The 24552-nt window shown below is 42.1% G+C and overlaps 2 protein-coding genes and 1 long non-coding RNA gene across 3 annotated transcripts in view; all 3 read right to left on the reverse strand.

The window, feature by feature from the left end:
- LOC135260544 (NXPE family member 2-like) overlaps positions 1-24552 on the reverse strand; it is a 136218-nt gene that overhangs the window by 71353 nt on the left and 40313 nt on the right. The gene's annotated exons all lie outside the window — the stretch shown is intronic.
- On the reverse strand, positions 78-2598 carry LOC135260561 (uncharacterized). The gene is made up of 2 exons (XR_010331660.1): positions 1718-2598; positions 78-1554 (listed from the first exon to the last, which is right to left on the reverse strand). It is a non-coding gene; the product is annotated as an uncharacterized LOC135260561 (long non-coding RNA).
- Positions 4422-10347, reverse strand: si:ch211-66k16.27 (uncharacterized). The gene is made up of 7 exons (XM_064345873.1): positions 10222-10347; positions 9298-10011; positions 8692-8735; positions 8564-8597; positions 7532-7714; positions 6044-6289; positions 4422-5623 (listed from the first exon to the last, which is right to left on the reverse strand). The coding sequence occupies exons 2-7, from the start codon at positions 9680-9682 to the stop codon at positions 5574-5576; spliced, it is 942 nt and encodes a 313-aa protein (XP_064201943.1). The 5' UTR covers positions 9683-10011; positions 10222-10347; the 3' UTR covers positions 4422-5573.

Consider the following 24552-nt stretch of genomic DNA (forward strand, 5'->3'; position numbering starts at 1 on the left):
TATCTCAATGGGACCTTCCTGGTTAAATAAAGGATAATAATAATAATAATAATAACAAAAGGTGAAACTAATTTGTCTGAGAAGCACAGTCTTGGATTGAAAAGTGTGTTTTAATCAGTTAAAAGATGTTTTGGATTCATGCATGCTATTTTTAGATATCAGTTTATCCTACAGAAATGCGCAAAATCCAGATCGTCCTTATTGTCACAAGAGTTTTTTAATTTGCCATTCACTGCTGATATAAGCAATTCTACACATATGAAAATCTGGTTTATCCCAATTTTCAAACACATTGTAATGGGTAGACATATTGATCACATTTATTCATTAATATATTTATTGACATATCTATTTATTTATTACTTTTTTCTCGTAATCTGAAATGTCCGAAAGTGTTTGTAAACCAGGACTGTAACACAAATTCCATGCTCTAAATGTGTACTGTATGTACATTCACTGTAGCATGATTAATATGGAAGGTTAAACGTGCCAAAACGAAATTCAATGTGCAAACGTTATATGGACATGGTTCAAACATACAAAATTATGAAACAGCACGTGCAGATCGAAAGCAAAAACAGTAGCTATAACTCGGTGAGCCATTAACAAAAACAAGACTGACATAGCTATAGCGATCTGGCATCTGGTTACGGCCCGAATGTGATTTTTTTTTTTTTTTTAAGGCAAACTGATCGTAAGTCAGACAGGCACTCAGCACCGTGACTGGACAGCTGATGAAATTTTATTTTGGCAAGATTCTGGTTGAAGAAATTAAAATAGGTTATTGTTATTCGCGTTCCCTTCGGTCGCGTTTATAGCTGAGTGAAATACAGCGTGCAGGCAGATTACGTTCCGGGGAACACTGTATTTAAATGCACGAAAATTGCATTTCACAATTAAAAACAATATATACCACATATTGTATTTCGGTGTGTGTGTGTATGTGTATTATTATTATGATTACAAAATACACAATGTAATGCAATGCAATGTGTGCTTTGCTTTTTCGCTGTAGCACGATACATGAGCATCACTATGGAAAACCAACCACCACCACATACTGCTTTTCGTTATGTTTGGTCATTGGGATTTCGCTTCAGCAAATTTAAATAGATTACAGGTCACAGCGAGAAAGTATTAAATCGGTTCACAATCACTGTGCTGAACTGAATACGCCCATGTACTTTGTTTTTCAGAATCAGGGTAGCCACGGTGGCACCTAGCTTAAATCTAGCACAAATATTATTATAAAATTTTGTATCACTGTTAATTAACCTTTATTTCGTTACGCATCAAAACAATTTCCCTTTGATAAATAGCCCTACGTGTAAAATCAATTAATAACGTTATAAATAAATATATATATATATATATACGTTTCACTGGCAAAATATGATACAAGCATACCTCCTTCTGCTCTTCCAAACTGGTCCTCAACCTGGACTCCGATAGAGCGGCTCTCTCGCGCTGCTGCCTCTCGCGCCGTCCTCAGCTCGCTCTCCACCTGCTGCAGTTTCCTCCTCAGACTGTCAATTTCTTTATGGCTTCGGGATACTTCCAGATACAACACAACGGACCCATCTTCAACAAGTTTGCTTATTTCGGCAACAGCTGCTTTGGCTAGCACTTCCATTATGGAAGCTAACTGTGACTGAAAGGCTACAAAATTCTTCATCTTGCCCACGCATTAAACGCCAGCTGTTATTTATGTACTTACAAGCTCTGTATCGTTGTCTTTTTCCCCAAGAAAACGCCCAAACACAATGTGAATTGTGAAAAACTTCTGTGGAAGCCAGCAATGAACTGGAACTAGAAGGGAAACGTGATCACGTGGTACCATTAAATCCTGTTCATTTCGCTACTTCCGCATGTGGCACCGCCAAGGCACCACCGCAAGATGGCTACCACGGCCCAGAAATAGAATTACTGATGCGTCTGCAATGCATTTCCTATGATCGTTGTAGAAATTCATCTAGCCTGCTCCAGCGCGAATTAGGTGGCAAACGCTCACATTGTGGTGATCATTAGAAGCGCGCACTAATATTTTCACATTTTTCCTGGATCGTAAAACTTTATACGCCGAACAGAATAGAGAAAAATATGATAAAATATCACAATTCCGTTTTCCTTGACTAGGCGCACTGATCTCTGATTGGTTAAAAACAAAATAGATTAGATTTGTAACAGGGTCATGAGACAACCGTGGTAGCTTCACAGCTTGATCACGTGATGGGGCCTATCTGCACTGTTGCTTCTTTTTCGTCTCAGAACCACTTAAGTAGGCAGTATACTTCGTACGAAGTAGAAGTTTTTGAGCAAAACGAAGCAATCAGAACAACTGACGTGGGCAGGGGCGTAGCTGACGTGGGGGACACAGCCACAGCCCCCCCCAACAACTTTAATTGAAATGTAATTCTGTTCCCCATACTCTTTCAATACTAAATATTAGGAAAGCATTGTGGACATTTTATCACATTCACATACAAAGCAATATTATAATGACCATTTTGTCTGTTAGAACTGTGATACATACTGCATATTTACACACCTGCATATTTAAGTAGGCAGGACATTACATATACATTACATTACAGGCATTTGGCAGACGCTCTTATCCAGAGCGACGTACAACAACGTGTATAACCATAACCAGCAGCAGATGCTGACCAACCAGGAACAAGTATGTCGCAAACCCTAGAGAGAAGTACCGTTCCAAGTGCAGGGAACAACCACATAGTTCAACTTGGACCCTGTAGGTTAAACTGATTAACACTAACACAAACGAGAACAGCAACAACACAGTCTATGCAAAAATACAAGCAGTAGTTAAGACGAGTGCATTAACTAAGTCACCTACGAAACAGCTACCTAGTTACAAACCTAAGCTTACAGTCAATTTAGAGATTACAGGGAGGTAGGGAGGGATGGGGAGAGGTGTAGCCTGAAGAGGCGAGTCTTCAGTTGTCACTTGAAGTGGGTCAGTGTCTCAGCTGTTCTTACCTCCACGGGGGAGGTCATTCCACCATCGTGGGGCCAGAACAGACAGGAGACATGTTCGGGAAGTGCAGGTGCGAAGAGGGGGAGGTGCCAGGCCTCCTGAGGTAGCGGAACGGAGGGGTCTGGCTGGCATGTAGGGTTTGAAGATCTTGTGGAGGTATGCTGGGGCTGATCCAATGTTCTAAATTTGATGCGAGCCATAACAGGCAGCCAGTGGACGGTAGTGAGTAGGGGAGATACGTGGGAGTGTCTGGGGAGGTTGAAGACCAGGCGAGCTGCAGCATTCTGAAGGACAGCACGCCTTCAGCTAACCTAAGCTTGTGGAGCTGCGGACGTAAGCCTGTACTGCGCATGTTGAGGGCAAAACACTGGCGCTCCCATTAAAGTCAATGGGGAATATCAGACTTTGGAAGGCAATAAAATTTCCCCGATGGTATTTTGAAACTAGATTAAGGATTGTTATGTTTCATAAGAAAAGATTGTAATAAATATTTTCCCAAAACTTCTGGACCACAACAGCCATTGTTTCACAAACTGCTACACAGAATGAAGTTCATGATCGCAAAATATAATATATATATATATATATATATATATATATTATGGTTGTAATATGAATATTGGCCATGGGCCTAGGTTGTTCGGGGCTTATGCCCTGAATGTTTTATGTCTTTCGGATGAGACGTTAAACCGAGGTCCTGACTCACTGTGGTCATTACAGATCCCATGACACTTGTTGCAAAGAGTAGGGGGTTCCCCGGTGTCCTGGCTAAATTCCCAATCTGGCTCTCTCCAACTTAACACCTAATCATCCCCTGAGTTAATTGGCAAAAAAAAGAGGTTCTCTCCCTCTCCACCTTTACCTAATGTGTGGTGAGCATTCTGGCGCAAAAATGGTAGCCGTGCATCACCCAGGTGGGTGCTACACATTGGTGGCAGCCGGTGAGGTGAGTTCCCACTCATCACTGTAAAGCACTTTGAGCGTTCGGAAAAGTGCTATATAAATGCAATGATTCATTCATTCATTCATTCATTATGGCCAGCTCTGAATATTTTGCCAAGCCTCCACAAAATGTGCTTATTTTCCACTCAGTCAGATTTCGTATTGCACTGGTCATGCAGATACAGTACCGTGACCAGTGCAGTGCCGCTGATGACGGCAAAACTTAATTTTTGGGGAAGGGGGGGGGGGGCACATAGAAGGGGTTCTTACTTGGCCTGTAGCCAATGCAAAAAAGAACAACATATTGTTGTTATTACGTTGCGCCTGTTCTTCTGCCTGCACGATCACAGTCAGATTGACCAATCAGGCTCTCTCTGCACGGGCGGCAGATGCTCACCAATCAGAATCTTCTTAGGCAGTACAGTTATGAGTGAGTATGACAAAAAAACCAAAAAAAAAAAACCTGTGTGACTCTGGGTAGTAAAACTGAAACCTGTTTTATTACAAATATGTTTCATCTCATATTCGCATAAAAGGACACACAGCTGAAAACTTCAAACTCAACTTTTGATCTCAAGACACATACACACATACTCCCATCTGGCTGGAAAGAGACTCCTGAGGAATACAGACTTTAGAAAATAAAAAATGAAGACATTTGCTTTCCTTTAAAATGTAATTTCAGACAGGCATACAAGCAGTACACACACTTGCCAGCTACATAGAGACTCCCCCAGTCATCTTAACTCTCTCCCCTCTCCTAAAATACTGAGCATTCTGTAATTCACAGAGAAGGGGTGCAAGAGTTGGCCATTTTGGTCATTATCTACCATAGTCTCCATCTTAAACCAGACCTGGGTTTAACAGATATTTGAAATACTTTACTTTTTAGATACTGGTAAAATGTGTCTTGATAAATTTCAATGAAACATGACGTTAACCAAATTGTTCAATCATATTAAGAATTTTTTTTTTTGGAAAATACTTGTGAAAACATGATTCCATCAGAAAATCTACTATAATTTTACCTCACTAGTAAGCTGGTGAGGGATTTTCATTGCTTTTGACAAAGCCACAGGTCCAGTGCTTTCTCAATACCTCCAGAGTGAAAGGGTCCACAGAATATAATATTTATACATAAAAAGAACATATGTCCAAGTTTTATTTTAATATTTACACATTTACACATTGAACATATATATGACCTTCCAAAAATATGTACAGATGAACCACACAAAGTCAAGAATTATTAAAATAAACCTTGATTACGATCATAGAGTAGAAATGTATTCCTGCATATAGTATTGCAACGGCGGCAGCATCTACATTCATTCTGCGTGCCATTCATCAATAGCAAAGGCCACTGTCCCACATTTTTCGAAACAGTGTTTTTGTGCAATTTTAGCTAGCGTCAAATTAGTCTACAGTTCGTCCATTAAAGGCTTAGCTTAACTGTATCATACTATCAACATTAGGCATCAAGTAATGGTCCCATACTCTCACACACTGCATCTTTGTTGAATTTTATGTTTCATGTTTCAGTCTGCATATTCTTCAAATGGTACCATTCACCCTTCGAGTTTTAAGGTAAGTATGGTCAAACAATGACTTTTCCAAGCAGCAGTGTTACTCCTCAAGGCACATCCACATCACAAGCCTCAAGCTGTCGTAGTTTCTTCTTTGCTAAGGTATTAAGAATGAAAGATGAATGTTAAAAGATCATCCTATCAGGTCTATCAGGTCTAAAAAAAAGACATGAAAACACTTGAACAGGGAATTTAAGGAACCATGCAAGTTCATACGTAACAAAGAAAAGTACAATAAACACAATTAATCAGCACCTGAAGATTTCTTTGACTAAATATTTTAAATAAGTACCTACTTATCATAAATCAAAGTTACTGGAATTTACTAACAAAAATCATTTTCAAAATTAAGTCCCTGATGAAGGAATTTTATTTAACCAACATAAACACATGTTGGTTAAATAAACACAGCAAGGAGAAATCTGAGTGTGTGACTTTCCTATTTTTCATTTTCACAACTAAGTCCCTAAAATTTAGAGGAAGAGGAAGGATAGCGTTTGAATGTGAGGTCTCATACCCAAATCTTGGACGAGAGGAAATTGCTTCTGTGCCAGCAACTCGAAGAAGGCAGCTTTCACAGGTTCAGCTGAATTGAGAGCTTTGTAGAGCTTCCTCATTTTACCCGGGCTGGTTGTTTCAGCCTGGATCTGACTGTTCAGCTCATTATCGACCATCTTCTTACTATAGAGAGCATCTGCTATGGAGCGTACTGTAGTAACCTTTTGAACGAGCTCTTCCCGGTGTTCATTTACTAACGTCACAGCTGGAAGAGAGAGAGGGGTTGTAAAATGCTCCATTCGATTATTGTTTCTAGTGAAAAACCAGGTACAATAATAGCCTGTGGTGCAGTAAGACTCATTTATGTTGTCAGCTGGTGTGTGTGATGCTGTTACCTCTGCACATAGCATTGCACCTGAACTGGAAAATGCTGCCATTTTCCATGATTAAAAATTTCCAGTCTTGGAGTCAACCTGCTTTACGTCTTAACAGTGCAAATACCTATTTTTAGGTATGGCAGGGTTTTCCCTACCATAGAAAGGCTTAGGCGCAGCGCCTAAGTGATTTTGCGGAACGCCGTAAGCCGAATGAACGTAAAAAGGCATTTAGGCGACATATCAGAATGAATGTAAAAATAACGGTGATGCGCTGACAAAAATAAATAAATAAATAAATAAAACGGAGAGGTGGCTTCATGGTAGGCCTATTAAACACTCCGCGCTATGATGGCATTACAAATAGAAGTGGGTGATTGACTAGCATTTTTATGTTTTTATGCATGGTAGGTTAAATGCATTTACAGAATATAGCGTTCCCCCCCCCCCCCCCCCCAAAAGATGGTATTTCTCGATATAATTGTGCCGCCGTATTTAACACATTACTACGGCTGCGGGTCAGGCACTCTTCACGGTAAAACTTTTTTTTTTAGTTAGGATAGCGCTTCTGAATTGCTCGAAAAGTGCTGCGACGGAAACAGCGATAGATTTACCGACTAGCCACATCTGTCAAAAATGTAAACAAGTAATCCAGTTTTCACGGTCGGGAAAAATAGGTAGGTTCATAGAGGATAGAGCAGGTCGGCTGATAGAGGATAGAGCAGGTAAGGTCACAGAGGATAGAGCAGGTAGGTTGATAGAGGATACAGCAGGTAGGTTGATAGAAGATAGATCAGGTAAGTTCACAGAGGATAGAGCAGGTAGGGTGATAGAAGATAGATCAGGTAAGTTCACAGAGGATAGAGCAGGTAGGTTGACAGAAGATAGAGCAGGTAGGTTGATAGAAGATAGAGCAGGTAGGCTGATAGATAGAGCCGGTAGGTTGATAGAGGATAGAGCATGTCGGCTGATAGAGGACAGAGCAGGTAGGTTTCTAGAGGACAGAGCAGGTAGGTTGATAGAGGACAGAGCAGGTAGGTTGATAGAGGACAGAGCAGGTAGGTCAATAGAGCTGGGAGACTGAGGTATCATAGAGTAGATAGAATAAGTATGTCCAAGTCAACCTATCTTACCCAGGCGCTGGTAGAGTTCATGGTCTTCTTGTTTTAGCTCCTGAACAAATCTAGATCCTGGCTCATCTGAAGTGAGATATCTGCAAAACCGTGCCAGATCCTTCTTCTGTGAAGTCACAGTAGCCATGGACTTATTGTACACCTTTTCAAGTGTTGCCATGTTTCCGTTAACAACACTTTGGCCTGGGGGAGGGGTTGGGTTCTGATTAGGTACAGGGCAGCATATCATCCAATCAACAGGAAAAAAAAGTCATGGGATGCCTACGCTCCACAACCTCTGAGTCTCCAGGGCCAGGGATTGAGCATAAAAGATCATAGCTGATTCCTCGCACCCTGACCAGTACTATTTCTAGGCTTTCCCTTCCAGAAGGTCCAGGCACAGTCTGCCCACATGCAATAGAATCGATCAACAGAGTGCTCGCCCGCTGCACTGCGTTGACAGTTTCAACACTGCTGGCATCCAGCTACCTGCACTATGCACCATTCACTTTATTCACTATCAAGTCCAATTCCACCATCAAGTGCCTTAAGCCTGTTATGTACAGTTTTTTCCATGCACTTTTTATACTACTCATGTATAGACTTTTGTGCAATTCAGGGCATTGTTCCAAGTAAAATTCTTTCTATGTTATCATACTTGGTGAATAAAAATTATCCTAATCATGATCCTAATGGAGTGCAAAGTCACGAGACAACAGTCTGAGAGAGAGGTGACAATACCCAATTATGTGAATTATGGGTGACATTTGACAATTATGTGACAATTATGTGAATTATGTATCATATAAATCAAACATATATTATATATGCTTTCATTTAAATATATACATATAACAAAATATATATTTGATAAAACGTATTTGTTGTTCTGGCCACTGGAGGTAAAGTCACCTCTTTCATCACTCAACCTGTCTGAAGACTTTGGACTCCACTAACAATAATCAGTAATGAGTATGCAGTATGTATTACATGGACAAAAATAAAGTAACAGGCCATACACTGATCAAAATAGTCAAAACAAAGGAAAAGTACCTTGTTGGGATTCAGGAGTATGAATGTTGTATACCTGGATACCAAAGACAAGGAGAAGGTTCAGGTCATTTAAACATTCCAATCCCTGTTCAAGGTATTTGCATTTGATAACATAAGCGATCATGCACCTTTCTCAGTTGCCCGCTGGTATTTTCAGATGCAGAACTCAACTCTGAGAGAAGAATAAAGAGACACTGAAACTCTTATCATGCTGACAACGTTATGTAAGAGGCAAAGACATGCAGACTGCATTTGAGGGGCAGTTGCTCACAGTCATAAAAGGGCTCACCAACCTAGGAAAACTATTTTATGGTGCTCAGTTATGGTACAGAATATGTTTTACAAAAATAACTCGTAGCACATGCACTAAATTTAACAGCAAAAACAATAATACAAATATAAATAAAAAATAATAACATATATAACATATTGAGCTCATGGGGCAAATGGAGCAGGGGCAAAAGCACAGCTGACTGAGCTGACTTAACCACTTTTGAGTTTCACAGGCTCATAAAAGGCATTGTGATAAAAGGCATTGTATAAAGATTACTTTTTATATTTTGTAATACTGGAGTCACCTTGATCTAGACTATGTACGTCTGGTTGTGGGTCGTCTGCTCAGTTGTAATTGATGGTTACAATACAAGTCAGCGAATCTCTTTAGCTACAGTCAGACTTTCTACTACTGAGCATGTAGGGGTGGTTTGACTCTGTGAGATACTGATCACACTCACCATGGTGACTTTCCGGGGTTGTACCTCTGTGTATACTGGTTGTGGCTTGTTGTGGCTCAATATTCTTCTGTTGTAGCCTTCCATTTTCTGTTTTCGTTATCTCTTCAAGACATCGGCTGTCCATCTGTGATTCTTGGCTAAATGCACTATTATTCGCTTTAAAGCAACTGTCAGTACCGTTGTACCATGTCGCTGCACCAACCAATTTTTCAATTAAGTCATTGACATTGTCTTTAGAAAACGTATGCCAGCTGTTGCCACGTTTATCCTTAAACCATTTGTGCTTCTTAATGTTGTCTGTCTCTCTCAGATTTCTCTCGTCTGGTTTGCGTGTGATGAAGACGAGTGCAGTGTGTTGCCACACTGAACCGCCGATCAGGTCCATGTGCTGCTCCGCTGCTTTCCTATCTTTCTCAGGGGACTCTGAGTCGATAGAGACGACCAACACACAAGCAACGTGCCCTTTAGAGCAACGGGATACACTAGTCGCGATCTCCTTTTTATTGTACTCTGAAGTGGTATGGTCGAAACCAGTCCAGCCAGGTGTGTGCACAACTTTGATGAACCTGCCATTTACGTTTCCCTGTTTCTCCACACACCCATTGAAGAAGAAGCTCCAGAAGTTAAACGCCTTTCTCCCCAGAATGGCATTTCCCACTGTACTCTTCTCTACCTCGTGTCCCCCCAGAATGATCACATTTAAAGGCTTGCTGGCTGTGAGTCAGGGGTTTGGGTGTGGGGGGGGGGGGGGGGGGGCGGTTAGGGGAAGCATGGAAGAGAGATGGAAAGGGAGTGAGAAAGGGATATATTTGGGTAACAGAATTAATTACAATTTCAAATAAGCACATCACATCATAGTTTTTACAGTAGACCAAAAATAATATTCCAAAAGGCTTCACTAAATAAATAAATTAATAAACTTACCATCGTTCTCTTTTGGTAATCTATAATTGGGATCTGTTTGGAGAGAATGAAAGAAAACAAAATGAACATTTCTTCTTGGAGTCTCAGGGATCACCTACCTGTATGTTAGTTCTGTCCAAAAAAATTTAACCAGTTGCTTTAACTTCAAAGTGTGGTGGTGGGTGCAGGTGCTCTTTTTTGGGAATAAAATTACAGATGGATCTGTGATCTATTACCTGCGCTTTGTTTGAGAACCTAATTTTGCTGTAGACCCTGGAAATACTGAAAACCTGGACTGGATTTTGGACTATGGAAATGGCACTTTCTTTTTTTTTTTAGTTTAATAAAAGTATCTGTAAATTTACTGAATCTTGAACCAACTCCAGCAATTGTTATATTATTGCACATCTCCCTGATTTGTGGTTGCCTTTCCCCAATTTCTACTACAAAAGCTAGGCTAAAATGCTTGTGAACCAAAAGACAAGTATAGAGACACTTAGCCTAAAACTCCTACAGGTTTAGAGAAGGAAACATGAACACTTCCACAGCATCGTCACAAGAAACTGTAAAAACAAAATGAACATGTTGAGCTGAACTCAACATCAATTCAACTAAATTCCATAGAATAACATACCATTAACCAACCTCTAATCAGTTAGTGAACTTCAGCCGCGTTTCCACCGCAGGAACTAGGGTCTAAATTTCGTTCCGGGGGCTTTATTTTACTCCCCAAAATATGCAAAATATTTTTTAAAAAGTTTAAAAATATGCAGCCGCAAACCAATTTATTTTCATAATAACTTCAAATCAAACTTGTATGTTATGCGGCGCAGTAGCCTAGTTTTGATTATAGCCTGCCAACGTCTTGGAATTATAACGTGTGCTTTTCTGTTCTTTTCTTGCTTTAGTATTCGTTTTATAAAATGCTAAGCATTCGTGCTGGGACAGCATATTACGTACCAAAACATTCAAACGGATTAATTCGGTTGCTGAATATTTTCTTCCGGATTTTCTTTGTTAGCCCGTTGTAATTGACTCAAAACGTTTGATACAGTTATGTGAGGTATGCGGTAGTTCTGCGTAATTCACATTGGTGATACAGTAAAAGCAAGCAAGGAAATCACCTTCCGCACTTTTTGTCAGAGTAAAATAACAGGTTAATTCTAGTAATCGTCCCTTTAGCTTAGATTTAGATTGCCGTAATTTTACTCTGCCATTCTTCAATTTCACAAAAAGACCAGGAAGACTATGGACTAATTTATGGTGCATGGTTCGCATCTGGAGGGCACACTTCGCTGCTCGGCTAGCAGTAACTTTGGAGGAAAGCAAACGGTGGCTGTACCACTACTAATTTAAATTTTCACGCAAGTCCGAGTTTTCGTTCTATTCTTGTCATTTTGCGATTAGCCTATATGGAATTGACGATGAGAAAGTAATCAAACAGCAAATTGTTTACAACGTGTGCATGTTTTCTGCTGTTGTTGCCAGTTATATTGGAAATGTGAATGCATTCTGTCGCTTCGGATGTCAAGACATGAAAGCTGAAAATGTTCGCATAAAACATAGCCTAATGAATGTGTTTGAGAGGATATATAAAACAGTTACAATCTGACTATTGGCCTGTTATATCCTATTTGTTGCATAACAACGGTCCAAGTTCAACTACCAACGGCAGTTTTGCTTGACAACGGTAAAATATGCCCAAACGGCTGCAGAAGAATATTTCAATTCCAGGTGATTAAATTGGTAAAAATCAATAAATACAAAAGTAACCATATACAGTCATTATTAGTAGCCCGTTGTATATAAGTGGAACCCCTCCGGACTGTCCCGGTTATTAGAAAATAATGTAGGCTACTTAGGTGGTAGTATGGGGTTACAGAAGAAATCATAGGACAGATGGACTGACGACAACGTCGCTTTTTCATACGTCAGTGGGCTAATTTGCCTAATCTTCGCGGGATTTTAGACCTTCTAGTCTCTTTAATTATCACCAACAAAGTCATTTTAGTCAACTGGAAAAGTAGGAAAGAAATCTATATAACTCAATGATAGATTTGCTCATTGACTATATTTCTATGGAAAAAATAACAGCAACAATAAAAAATGAAAGCCAACATTTGTCTGAAACCTGGTCCATTATCCTCAAATCACTATCAATCTCCCTCTGAATTAATGCCTCACAATACACTAAATCAACACAATATGCATTGATCATATATTAGATTAGATTATATGCACACACACTGACCTATTGCACCACACACATTACTACCATACATTACATTACAGATCCACCACATTCCTCCAACTGATCCAGTTCCCTCAATATAGCCAGTAATCACTTTTGTTTACTGTTTGTCTCATTTTGTTTTGTTTTGTTTACTTTGTATTACTCTCTTATTACTTTCAATTATTTTTCTCCTGTTTTGGTATGTTTTTTGATGTTTGCTGTTGTTGATGTCCCTACTATGTGTTTGTCTAATGGTTTATCAGAGCCATTCCAACTTCCTTTCCTATCTGTTTATCGATCCTATTGTTTTCTGTGTGCGTGTGAATGACTCTATACGTCTCTGTTATTTCTGTCTGTTTGCTTGTTTTGGTATCAGTATCACAAAGTGTTTGGATGTTCGGTGTGGGGCCACAGGAGTGGCTTACATATACTTTTTATGTATTTAAATCACTGTAATTATATAAATAAACCTGCCAATTAAAAAAGGTACACATATTTTACTTAATCCTCATTATTGTTTTCTCAAGAGTTCTTTGTACTTTTTTGTAAAAAAAAAAAATGCATGTGTGTTTATTTAGTGAACAACACAGAATATTAAAAGACAGAGATGAAAATGGAACAGTTCCAACCTAATTTGCATTGTTTCGATCCAGAGCAACCCATCTTTCTGTTCTGTTTGATAAGCTCACATCTGTTATAAAATGGCAAGGACGAAAATGTACAGAAAACAGCGCTGATGTAGAAGTTTCTCAGCACAGCTGTGGTCTAAACCCAGGCAGGAAGTATTAGATAGGGAAGTAGTCTAACAGAGCTGACATGCGCACACACGTGTGATCAGAAAAGTGCATTACATTTATTTAGCAGACGCTTTTATCCATCATGGTCATTGGACAACTACAAAACACAGGTTCAGTAAGGTACAATAGTCATTTTGTACAGCTATTTCTAGCCAAGTTCAGTTCACAAAGTGAACACTATTCTGACCTAACCTATGCCAAGCCAAACTAGGGAGAAGAACAAGCTACAATAGTAGGACAAATACAAATTACAAAAAGCGCTGGAATGGGGGTACATGTAACATGAGTGTCATGAAAAGGGGGATTTAAAGTGAAATGATATCAAGTGCAGGTGTGGAGGTCAAGAGACTCTGCTGGGCTGGGGTGAGGTGAGATGGGAAGTTAGGCTGGGGTATGCTCTTTTGTTCCCATTCATTTAGCCATTTAATTGAGGATATGTTTTAGGGTGTCTTTGTACAGGCACTTCAGAGCACATATGTTTCCTGAATGAAGCCTTGCACTTTACTGATGATTGCAAAATGAGGTATCGTGATGGCAAAAATGGGTTGAGCTACAAGGTTCTGTCAATCAGTGAGTGACCTGATTTAGAGCAATCAAAACACACAATACACAGAAGTAGGTTAAAATCAGTCAGAAACCCGGAGGCCAGTGTTTCGGAAACTATTCTGAAAGCATGGTTGTACAAACTACTAATTACTTCACCCCAAAAGTAGTTGAACTACATCCAAGCTACCCTCAAGAAAATAAACATAGCTCGTGAAACAACAGTTACTCACAAAATGTTGTTCCAACTACCAGTCAAACCACTGGGAAACCTCTAAAGGTTCTTTGAAGAAACCCTTTAAAAGTTCCACAAAGAACCTCTCGATAGGGTTACTTGAAGACCCTTCAGGGGACGTTAGGGGTTAGATTTAGAACCATCCCCAACTACAGAAAATGTTAATAATGATGTGATTAAAATGATGATTGATGATGCTCAAAAAATTGATTCCTTATGACTGAAACAATGATTATATGTAAAATGATGTTCATTTTATAATAACAACAGTGTGTTTTTATTTGCTCAGTGATCATCATGCAATTCACAGAATAAAATAAAACGCAGGCTAAGACATCGAAAGATACAGCACTAAAAACCATTTTAAAAAGAGAGGTGGGGATAGACAGCAGCATTTTTCAAAATCCAGGATGTGGAACCCATTGGGCAAAGTGGGAAAGTGGGACTGACTACCCAGGGCCCGAGTGGGGGGAGGGCCCTTGAAAAGCCTGGAATGATGCGTGAGAGACATGGATCAAGAGAGGAAGGGGGCCCACAGAGACTGCTTATGCATAGGGCCCAGCATTTTGTGCTACACCCCCGATTCTCTGCTCCAGGCAGAGGCAGCCCTCTCGGCCGGACGAGGAGGTGAGTGGTGGGTGGCATGGTAGGGTGAGCACAAGATGGCCGTGCGTGTCTCCGTTAGCGAGCCGGATAGCAGAAAGCAGCATAAAATGGTCGTCTGTAACAGTCTTATAATAAAAAGGCTACAATACCAGGATGATCCGTCTAAAACAACATGATTTCCCATCATGCATGGGAGGCAAAAAATGACAACGGCCTTTTTTAGATGATGACGACCGCTTTATAACAGTGGGACTGACTACCCCAGGCCCGAATGGGGGGAGGGCCCTCGAAAAGCCTGGAATGATGCGTGAGAGACATGGATCAAGAGAGGAAGGGGGCCCACAGAGACTGCTCATGTATAGGGCCCAGAATTTAGTGCTACACCCCTGATTCTCTGCTCCAGGCAGAGGGAGGCTTCTAGGTGGGATGAGGAGGAACACCCAACCCGGATAGCAGAAAGTAACATAAAATGGTCGTCTGTAACACAGTCTTATAATAAAAAGGCTATAATACCAGGATGATCCGTCTAAAACAACAAATAGATGAAATCAACGTTTCCGCTGGTAAGGTTTTGCCGTGGCGCCACCACACCATAATCAAAAAAATAAAAAAAATTTAAATAAAAAAATATATATACTGTATATAGTCTATATATTAAATTCATAAAATTAAAATGTTAAACTTTCTAAATATTTCTGCCTAAATGCGCTTTCAAATCCATACCGTCGCGTCCACATATTTATTTTCAAAAAGAGCCTAAGCCGCGCGCTCCGTGCTTGCTCCTTTCTGAGGCGGTCGGAAGACTTGCAGCGCGAATGTCGCACGGTCTGTCAAAGCGTCACTTTAGGTAGGTAGCGACGCTTCAAATATTACAAAAATACCATAGTGTTTACCAGTGTTTTAATTGGACCAAAATAAGTGCCGGTACCTACTCCTCAAAATACATACTGTTTAAAATAAATTAATGTTGGTAATCAAAAGAAGAGTCGGTACTCATACAAATCCCGACAGCTCCTGCCCATCTGAAGCACTGGCGTTAACTATCATTCGGTGATGACTACTGGCGGATCCTCTCTGTTCGGGCAAGTGGAATGCCTCATGCGGTTGTCTGATCGGACAAGTAAAAAATAAATGAGATAAATATGTAACGTTATCTGAAAATAAACAGTGTTTGTTTGAGCCGAAGCGGAACCTGTTCCAGTTGAGCTACGTAGGCTACGTGCCTACCTTTTTTTTTTTTTAATTCAAAAACTACTGTTATAATGGTACAATACATCTGATTAAAATGGTGACCTGGAGAAGCCCGTCGGATGTCGCGGCCGCAAGTTGTTGGCAAATCGCCAAAACAGCGCGAATTAAAAAAATAATAATAATAATAAAAATAAAAATTTTTTAGGGCATTTAAAATGTTTGAGTGATTCAACTACTTTCATTTCCATACTACAACATGGTGATTTTTTTCCAATGAAAACTGTTACGACTGGCTCGACTGGCCGCAACAAACAAAGTCCAGATGCTCCAAAAACAAGACAGAAACTGATCTAAAAACAAACCCAGACATTTATTAATCTAAATTACAAACAAAAACACACAAAGTTCACAAAACCAAAGCTCTCCACACAAATCACAAGCCCCAAAAGAAAAATCACCCCTGCCTCATACTACTGGGCTACCCAGGCAAGCAGAGGCAGGGGACGTAACACCCTCACCCATAAGACAAAAAAAAAAAAGACAAAAACTAAAGGTCTCTTCAAATTACTATACATAACTAAACAAAAAATAAATACCAAATGTCCACAAATTGTCCAGAGAAGTCTGCCGCCGTCGCTGCAGGGAAGTGTGTGTCTGCGCGCGGTGCCCTCGCCACCGTAGGGAAGTGTGTGTCTGCGCGCGCACGGCGTCCTCGCCACCGCAGGGAAGTGTGTGTCTGCATGTCGTCCTCGCCGCCGCAGGGAAGTGTGTGTCTGTGCGCGCACGCCGCAGGGAAGTGTGTGTCTGTGCGTGCACGCCGCAGGGAAGTGTGTGTCTGTGCACGGCGTCCTGCCGCCGCAGGGAAGTGTGTGTCTGTGCGCGCACGCCACAGGGAAGTGTGTGTCTGCGCACGGCGTCCTCGCCGCCGCAGGGAAGTGTGTGTCTGCACACGGCGTCCTGCCGCCGCAGGGAAGTGTGTGTCTGCGCGCGCACGCCGCAGGGAAGTCTGACTGTCCGTGGTGTCAGAAGTGGGATGGCAGATCCCGGACGAGCCCCCATTTTGTTACGGCTGGCTCGACTGGCCGCAACAGACAAAGTCCAGATACACCAAAAACAAGACAGAAACTGATCTAAAAACAAACCCAGACATTTATTAATCTAAATTACAAACTAAGGCACAAACAAAAACACACAAAGTTCACAAAACCAAAGCTCTCCACACAAATCACAAGCCCCAAAAGAAAAATCACCCCTGCCTCATACTACTGGGCTTATATTGGGCCACAGGCAGGTGGAGGCAATCAGGCAATTAGGTAATTATGTCACGGTTGAGGAGGGTGGGACGCAATTGCGGACCGAGGGGATCTAAAAGTTAACCCTGAGGGATAACCACCAAATCGCTGAGCGATAGAAAGGGAAGGGGAAAAACCCAAATAATAAAGAGCGAAGTAATCGCTCTCTCCACTCACTGAAACTTCTGTCAGCGGGCTCAGAAAACTAAAAGAAATTAAACACCGCCGCAGCGTAGCTGCCCAAAAAGAAAACCCCCACTAGAAAAACAGAGTGGGGTCACTTACAAAAGAAAAAGGATATTCGCAGCCCGGCGGGTAGAAAACAAAAAGAAAACTAAGAGACGAGGGCAAACTGTCCTCCACAGCGCAGAGAGATAACCAACTCGAGAAGAAACTAAACGGTGATCAAATCAGGCAGATAGGATCAACACGGTAACTTCTGCCGATTCTCACACCCCTACACACTAAGAGTCTGACAAACAATGAGTCTGCGCTGAACCCCAGAAATCAGGGGCTACATATAGGCCTCCTACACCTGACCCTCATCAGGGACAATTAGCTCAGACAAATACCTGTGAGGTGCTATCACCTCACCATAGTACTCATACACCTGCCCCTCGTCAAGGTCAATTAACCCGCAGAAATCAGAGAGAGAGGTGCCACCACCTCACAGGACCCCCTCCCCTAAGGGACGGCACCCGACGTTCCTGCTGAGCCCGCGGGGAGGCGCCGACGGAACTCCTGGATAAGCTCTGGGTCCAAGATGTCCCTAGCTGGGACCCAGGTGCGTTCCCCGGCCCGTATCCCTCCCAGTCCACAAGGTACTGCACCCCACGTCCCACGCGACGACTGTTCAGGATGCGCCGAACAGTGTAGACCGGTTGACCGCCGACCAACCTAGGGGGAGGCGGAGGCCTGTCAGCTGGTGCCAGCGTGCCGGAGAGGACTGGTTTGAGGCGCGAGACATGGAACGTGGGGTGAATCCTCATGGACCGGGGAAGCAGGAGACGGACCGTGACCGGATTAATTCTCCGAATAATCTTGAAGGGACCGATGTAGCGCGGCGCTAATTTGCGGGACTCAACCCGCAAGGGGAGGTCACGCGTGGAGAGCCACACCCTCTGGCCGACCCGATAGGACGGAGCCGGACATCGACGTCGATCAGCATAACGCTTCTGTCGCGCTGTCGCACGCTGAAGAGATGCCCGAACCCGCCTCCAGGTGGCGCGACACCGCTGGATGAAACGTGCGGCCGAGGGCACCTCCGTATCTTTCTCCTGTTCTGGGAACAATGGCGGCTGATATCCGTACTGGCACTCAAAAGGAGAGAGACCGGTCGAAGCGTTCAGCAGGGTGTTGTACGCATACTCTGCCCAGATAAGTTGACTGCTCCAGGTAGTCGGGTTTGAAGAGACCAAACACCGAAGCGTTCTCTCCAGCGTCTGATTGGTGCGCTCAGTCTGACCATTGGTCTCAGGATGGAACCCTGACGACAGACTGGCCGAAGAGTCCACTAGAGAGCAAAATGCCTTCCAGGAGCGAGAAGAGAACTGTGGACCACGGTCAGACACGATGTCTTGGGGTAGACCGTGGAGGCGAAAGACATGCTGGACAATAAGCTGGGCGGTCTCTCGGGCCGAGGGAAGCTTAGGGAGGGGAACGAAGTGAGCCGCTTTTGAGAATCGATCCACTATAACCATGATGGCGGTGGAACCATCTGACAGGGGTAACCCGGTGATAAAGTCCAGGGCTACATGTGACCAGGGGCGATGAGGGATAGGCAGAGGCCGGAGGAGACCTGCAGGGGGACGTTGCGATGTCTTGTTCCGGGCACAAACAGTGCAAGCGGCCACAAACTCCCGCACGTCCCCCTCCATCCGGGGCCACCAGAACCTCCTCTTAAGAAAGTCCAGAGTGCGGTGGACCCCCGGATGGTTTGTAAGGCGGGACGAGTGACCCCACTGAAGAACCTGCGAGCGCACTCTATTAGGGACGAACCAACGGCCTGGAGGCCCCCCTCCCGGGTCAGGCTCCTGCTGCTGGGCCTCCCGAACCACTGCCTCGACCCCCCAGGTAAGTGGGGCGAGGATGCGGGTGACTGGTATAATGGGCTCCAGAGATCTGTCCCTGTCCGAACGGTCAAACTGACGGGAAAGTGTGTCTGGCTTCAGATTCTTCGAACCTGGACGGTAGGATAGGTTGAAATTGAACCTATTGAAAAAGAGGGCCCACCGAGCTTGGCGAGGGTTCAGGCGTTTGGCCTCCTGGATGTAAGTCAGATTTTTGTGGTCCGTCCAGACCACAAATGGATGCTCAGCACCCTCCAGCCAGTGGCGCCACTCTTCCAAGGCCAACTTCACCGCCAGGAGCTCCTTGTTACCAACGTCATAATTCCTCTCGGCGGGCAGGAGACGCCGTGAGAAGAACGCGCAGGGGTGAAGTTTCTGGTCCTGGGGACACCGTTGGGATAACACCGCCCCAACCCCTACGTCAGAAGCATCGACCTCGATGACGAAGGGCAGAGAATGAGGACGGGCGCGGTAGTGAACCTCCGTTTCAGCTCCATGAAGGCCTTTTCAGCCTGCGGGGACCAACTGAACCGGGGGGAGGTACCCTTAGTCAAGGCTGAGAGTGGGGCAGCGACAGAGCTGAACCCCCTAATGAAGCGCCGGTAAAAATTTGCGAAGCCCAGAAACCGCTGCACCTGTTTGATGGAGTCACCACCTCACAAATTAAGCAACTACCTCCACCTGCACTACCCAGGCAAGCAGAGGCAGGGGACGTAACAAAAACGAAAGGGAAAGTGTATATTTTTAAGGTTTTGTGAATGTAGTAAGCTAGCAAAATTGAGAGTTAGGCTACAGTTGCTACAACTGACAAAGAGGGCTGCATTCTAATGACGATTATGATTATAACGAGAGGAGCAGTCTCACAAGCTGCTGCAGTGTCCAGAAATGAATACAGATAACACTAGCTAATAAAAAATACATTAATCAAGCATCTAAGTTAGTTAGATTAGAATGTAACAGAACAGAATCTTTAAAGCCATTTTTTTTTTTGCATGGACAATGCATGTAAACTCTGTCATTGAGTGTGAGAGAGACAGAGAGAGAGGGCTTTGAATGTGGACCCAGCTCAAATTATATTGTTAAAGAAAAAGATAAAACATTCTAACTAAGTACTATTTTGTCATGGTAATTGAGTTAACTTAGCAGAAGTGTCCCTTTTAAAGTGCAATATGTAACTTTTCTTGAGTATCAATTTTGGTTATATAGTCCTCTATTCTTGAAGATAGAACTTCTAGATGGACAATGTGCTCTTTTAATTGTTCTCACCCCACCGTAACTCAAAATACAGGCCTATTTTGCTTCAATATTTACAAACAATACAAGGGTTAACAAACCTTTTATGGTTTTAAAGTACAACTAAATCTACTTTTTAGCTCTTGCAAACTGTTATTCTTTGTATCAATAGGATTTAGATATAAAAAAAAAACATTTAAGAAGTCTCAAGAGGTTATGTTTTCATAGTCTTAAACTTTTTTGCCTTTGCTACATCCATACCGGCCCCCCCCCCCCCCCTTTCGGACACCCACCACACCAAGAGATCAATTCCACAGGAAACACTGCCGGTAACTACTCAGGAACCAATCAGAAGCCAGTACTCGCTGTTGTTAGGGAGAATTTAAAAATGTAGGTTTTAGCCTTGCAGCAACGTGCTAAATCATGTTATCTCTGCCTGACATGATGTTTTTTAAAGTCTCTTCATTTATCACTAACAAAGTAATTTTATTTGACTGGAAAAGTAGGAGAGAAATCTATATAACCCAATGATAGATCTGCTCATTGACTATACTTCTATGGAAAAAATAACAGCAACAATAAAAACATAAAGTCAACATTTGTCAGAAACCTGGTCCATTGTCTTCAAATCACTATCAATCTCCCTCTGAATTAATGCCTCACAATAAATACAATAAATCAACAGAATATGCAGTGATCATATATGCACACACACTGACCCATTACACCACACACATTACTACCATAAATTACATTACAGATCCACCACATTCCTCCAACTGATCCATTTCCTCTATATAGCCAGTAATCACTTTTATTTACTGTTTGTCTCATTTTGTTTTGTTTTGTTTACTTTGTATTACTCTCTTATTACTTTCAATTATTTATTATTTTAATCCTCTTTTAGTTCGCTCAACAATTTTAAAAACATTTTTGTAAAAAAAAAATTAATTAATTAAAAGCATGTGTGCTTATTTAGAGAACAACAAAGAATATTAAAAGAAAGAGAAGAAAATGGAAGAGTTCCAACCTTGAGATCCAGAGTTACCCATCTTTCTGTTCTGTTGATTTGACTGAAAGGTGAGCCCTAAAGAAAACACTGACCTTCATTTTACTTCTACTAGAATGGAAGCGTAAATCAGCTTGTGTCTGTTCTAAAATGGCGAAGAAGGAAATGCACAAAAAATGCCAGTGAAGCAGAAGCTGCTCACCACAGCGGTCTAAACCCAGGAAGTGTTAGGTAGCACAGTGCACTAACAAAGAGCTGACAGGCGTACACATACATTTGCTTGTGTGATGAAGATAACTGTATATTCTATGAAATGAACAAAGTTTATATAATAGTAGCTTAGTATCACAACAATTTGAATATAATAACTACAATTGTACTTTGCTAACCTCTAATAAAGATGGTTAAATGTGAGCTGCGTATTAGTACAAATAATGTCACTCATTTCAGATTAATGGCATATGTGTAAACATTTTAAGATCAGGGCAAATACACAAAATTGGTGTGCCTGATGCTCCTTGATTTAAATAATCTATATATATATATATATATATATATTGTAAATTTGACATTTCTCATAATGAGCGGTAGTGGATGAAAAAGTAGGTAAACAGAACAGACAAAGTGTGATCAGAAGTGCAAGTGAGGTTAAGAGGGCATAACCAGGACTTTAAAAATAGGGAGGTCAAGAGACTCTGCTGGGCTGGGATGAGGTGGGGTGGGGGGTTAGGCTGGGGTATGCTCTTTTTCCCCCTTTTGATTTAAAGCAATAAAAACACACAATACACCGGATTAGGTTAAATCAGTCAGTTACTGGTGGCCAGTGTTGGGGAAACTATTCTGAAAGTGTAGTTGTACAAACCACCAATTCTGTTTTCCGTTTGTAAACAGTTGTTTCAGCTGATTTGGGAAAACAATGATTAATTCAGCAATTCACACAATACAGTCTACCTTAAACTGCTTCTGGTCTAAATGTGTGACTGATTAAGGCTAGTGGCACACCTGCTGGTGTTTATAATTAACATGTCTTTAACACAGGTGTGTGATGAGCAGGAAGGGGGCCATTTTGTAGGGTTGAGGTCTCTTCCATGGAACACACGCAAGTCCCTTGTTGTAATTCTTTTGAATAAATGCCTTTTTTTTTAAAGATGCTCTTTCTCTCAGATGGCTTTAAATTATTCAGCATGACAAAGTAGTGACCTGTTTTGTCACCGTGGCAGTGGCAGTAAAATTACCCATTCATTTACCACAGGCCAGCGTGAGTATGAATGTGTCTCAACTAGAAACTGCTGCTGTCCTTTTCAGTAAAATCTATGTGCATACGCTGCCAGGGCCTCCGGTGCCATTTCCATGGGAGCACTGATTGGCAGCCGTCTGTGTTTTTGACAGATCTGAAATGTTTTAGCCATCTCTTCTATGCTGGAATGTAATCTGGGCCGCCAAAATGGCTTTTGTAAGGGATTTAATCTTAACCATTCCCCAGTGGTTTTCGTGTACCTCTTTACCCGGTACCACAGCTCTGAGGGTACCCGCAGGAGCTGCTCATCTTTTTTGAACCTGGTGGAGGACAGACATTCTCCTCTCCAGCTCCGTGATTCTCCGCAGGGGCGTCGTAGTGGGGGGAAAAGTGGGACTGACTACCCAGGGCCCGAATGGGGGAAGGGCCCATGAAAAGCCTGGAATGATGCGTGAGAGACATGGATCAAGAGTTTTGTGTTGATCTGACTTGCGGTGTCGGAGTTATGACCTTTTAAACATGACCCTTTGTTATAGCGCCACCATCTAACCGACATAGGTGATTTTTAGTGCCTGAGTAGTGGGGGGCCATAGGAACCCACCTACCAAATTTGGTTGGTCTACAACTTATGGTTGCTGAGCCTCAGACATTTTAGTGGAGAAAGCTTCCAGGCCCCAAAAAATTAAATACAATAAAATAATAATAATAATAATCCTAACAGATACAATAAAGATAGGGCTGGCAGTAGCAGCGCCGCAGCAGCAACGCTGGCGATGTGGACACGCACATGCGTGCGAGCCGCAGCAATTCAGCGAGGTAGCCGTCACGCACAGGTGAGGTAAGCGGTGTGCACGGGCTTTACACTCAGGATTCTGTAGTGACAACCGTTATCCTCTAGATGGCAATAGCAGCCTTATCCTACATCGAGATTACATTTGTGTTCAGGCATTCTGCAAGAACAGATTTGATTTTAATTTTTAATTACTTTTTAACTTTGTTTTTGCCATTTAGAGAAAATCTACACACAATACATACTTTCATGTGGATGACTGTTTACCAACCAGTCAAGTTGAAATAGTTTGTATGTCCGATCTCTGTGCTATTGTGTTATGATTTCTTTTTAGCTTTTCATTAGATCCATTAATATTTCCTTTTGCTCTTGTATCTGTCTTCGTATGCAATGTGTTTTTTCAGCTAGTATCTAGGTAAAATGTGATTTGTTGATTTGAAGACAGGACTACACAGACTGAGTGTCGCCCACTGTGATGTCACTGATACTGAATCATCGATGTGGGCCAATCGGAGGCCATATGAAATGTCCTCCGGTTTGTTTTATTCTCCTATATACCTTTCTTCCCTTCGGTGCCTGGATGTGAAATCGATGCAAATGCTGTGATCCACAGGAGCCTGACCCTTCTTTGACACTGAGAAATAAAGCCCAATTTAAGCGAAGCCCCACTCACGACCGACCCCTTTAAACCCTGTTAAGCTCATCGTTCTCCATTGAGTACTTCGGCAGTGACATTTATTGTCGATTCATCTGGGCTGCGAAGGTTTTCGTTCGAATCTCTGACGGTTAAATCACGGCCCGTCTCCCGTACATCCCATAATCTCTGGGGGAGGTGCTACATCTGCAGATACACTTTAATGACCGGTAGCTATGCCGTTTCTCTACCTTCACTTGTGTTAAAAAAAAAAAAAAAAAAAAAAAAAAAAAAAAAAATTTAAAAAATCACAGGTAATGGTTCTGTCAGGTGTCATAGTGTTTTTGTACTCTAGTCCAGTCTGTGCCTACAGGTGTGTGACTCAGTTCTCACTGCCCTGTCTCTTTTGTAGTTGTTGTGTGCGGTTTTTAAAATCTCATGAATTATTTTTGTCTATAATAGCTGTAAACTGTTTTTTAATGT

Source organism: Anguilla rostrata, chromosome 8, assembly GCF_018555375.3.
Source record: "Anguilla rostrata isolate EN2019 chromosome 8, ASM1855537v3, whole genome shotgun sequence".
Classification (NCBI taxonomy): Eukaryota; Metazoa; Chordata; class Actinopteri; order Anguilliformes; family Anguillidae; genus Anguilla; species Anguilla rostrata.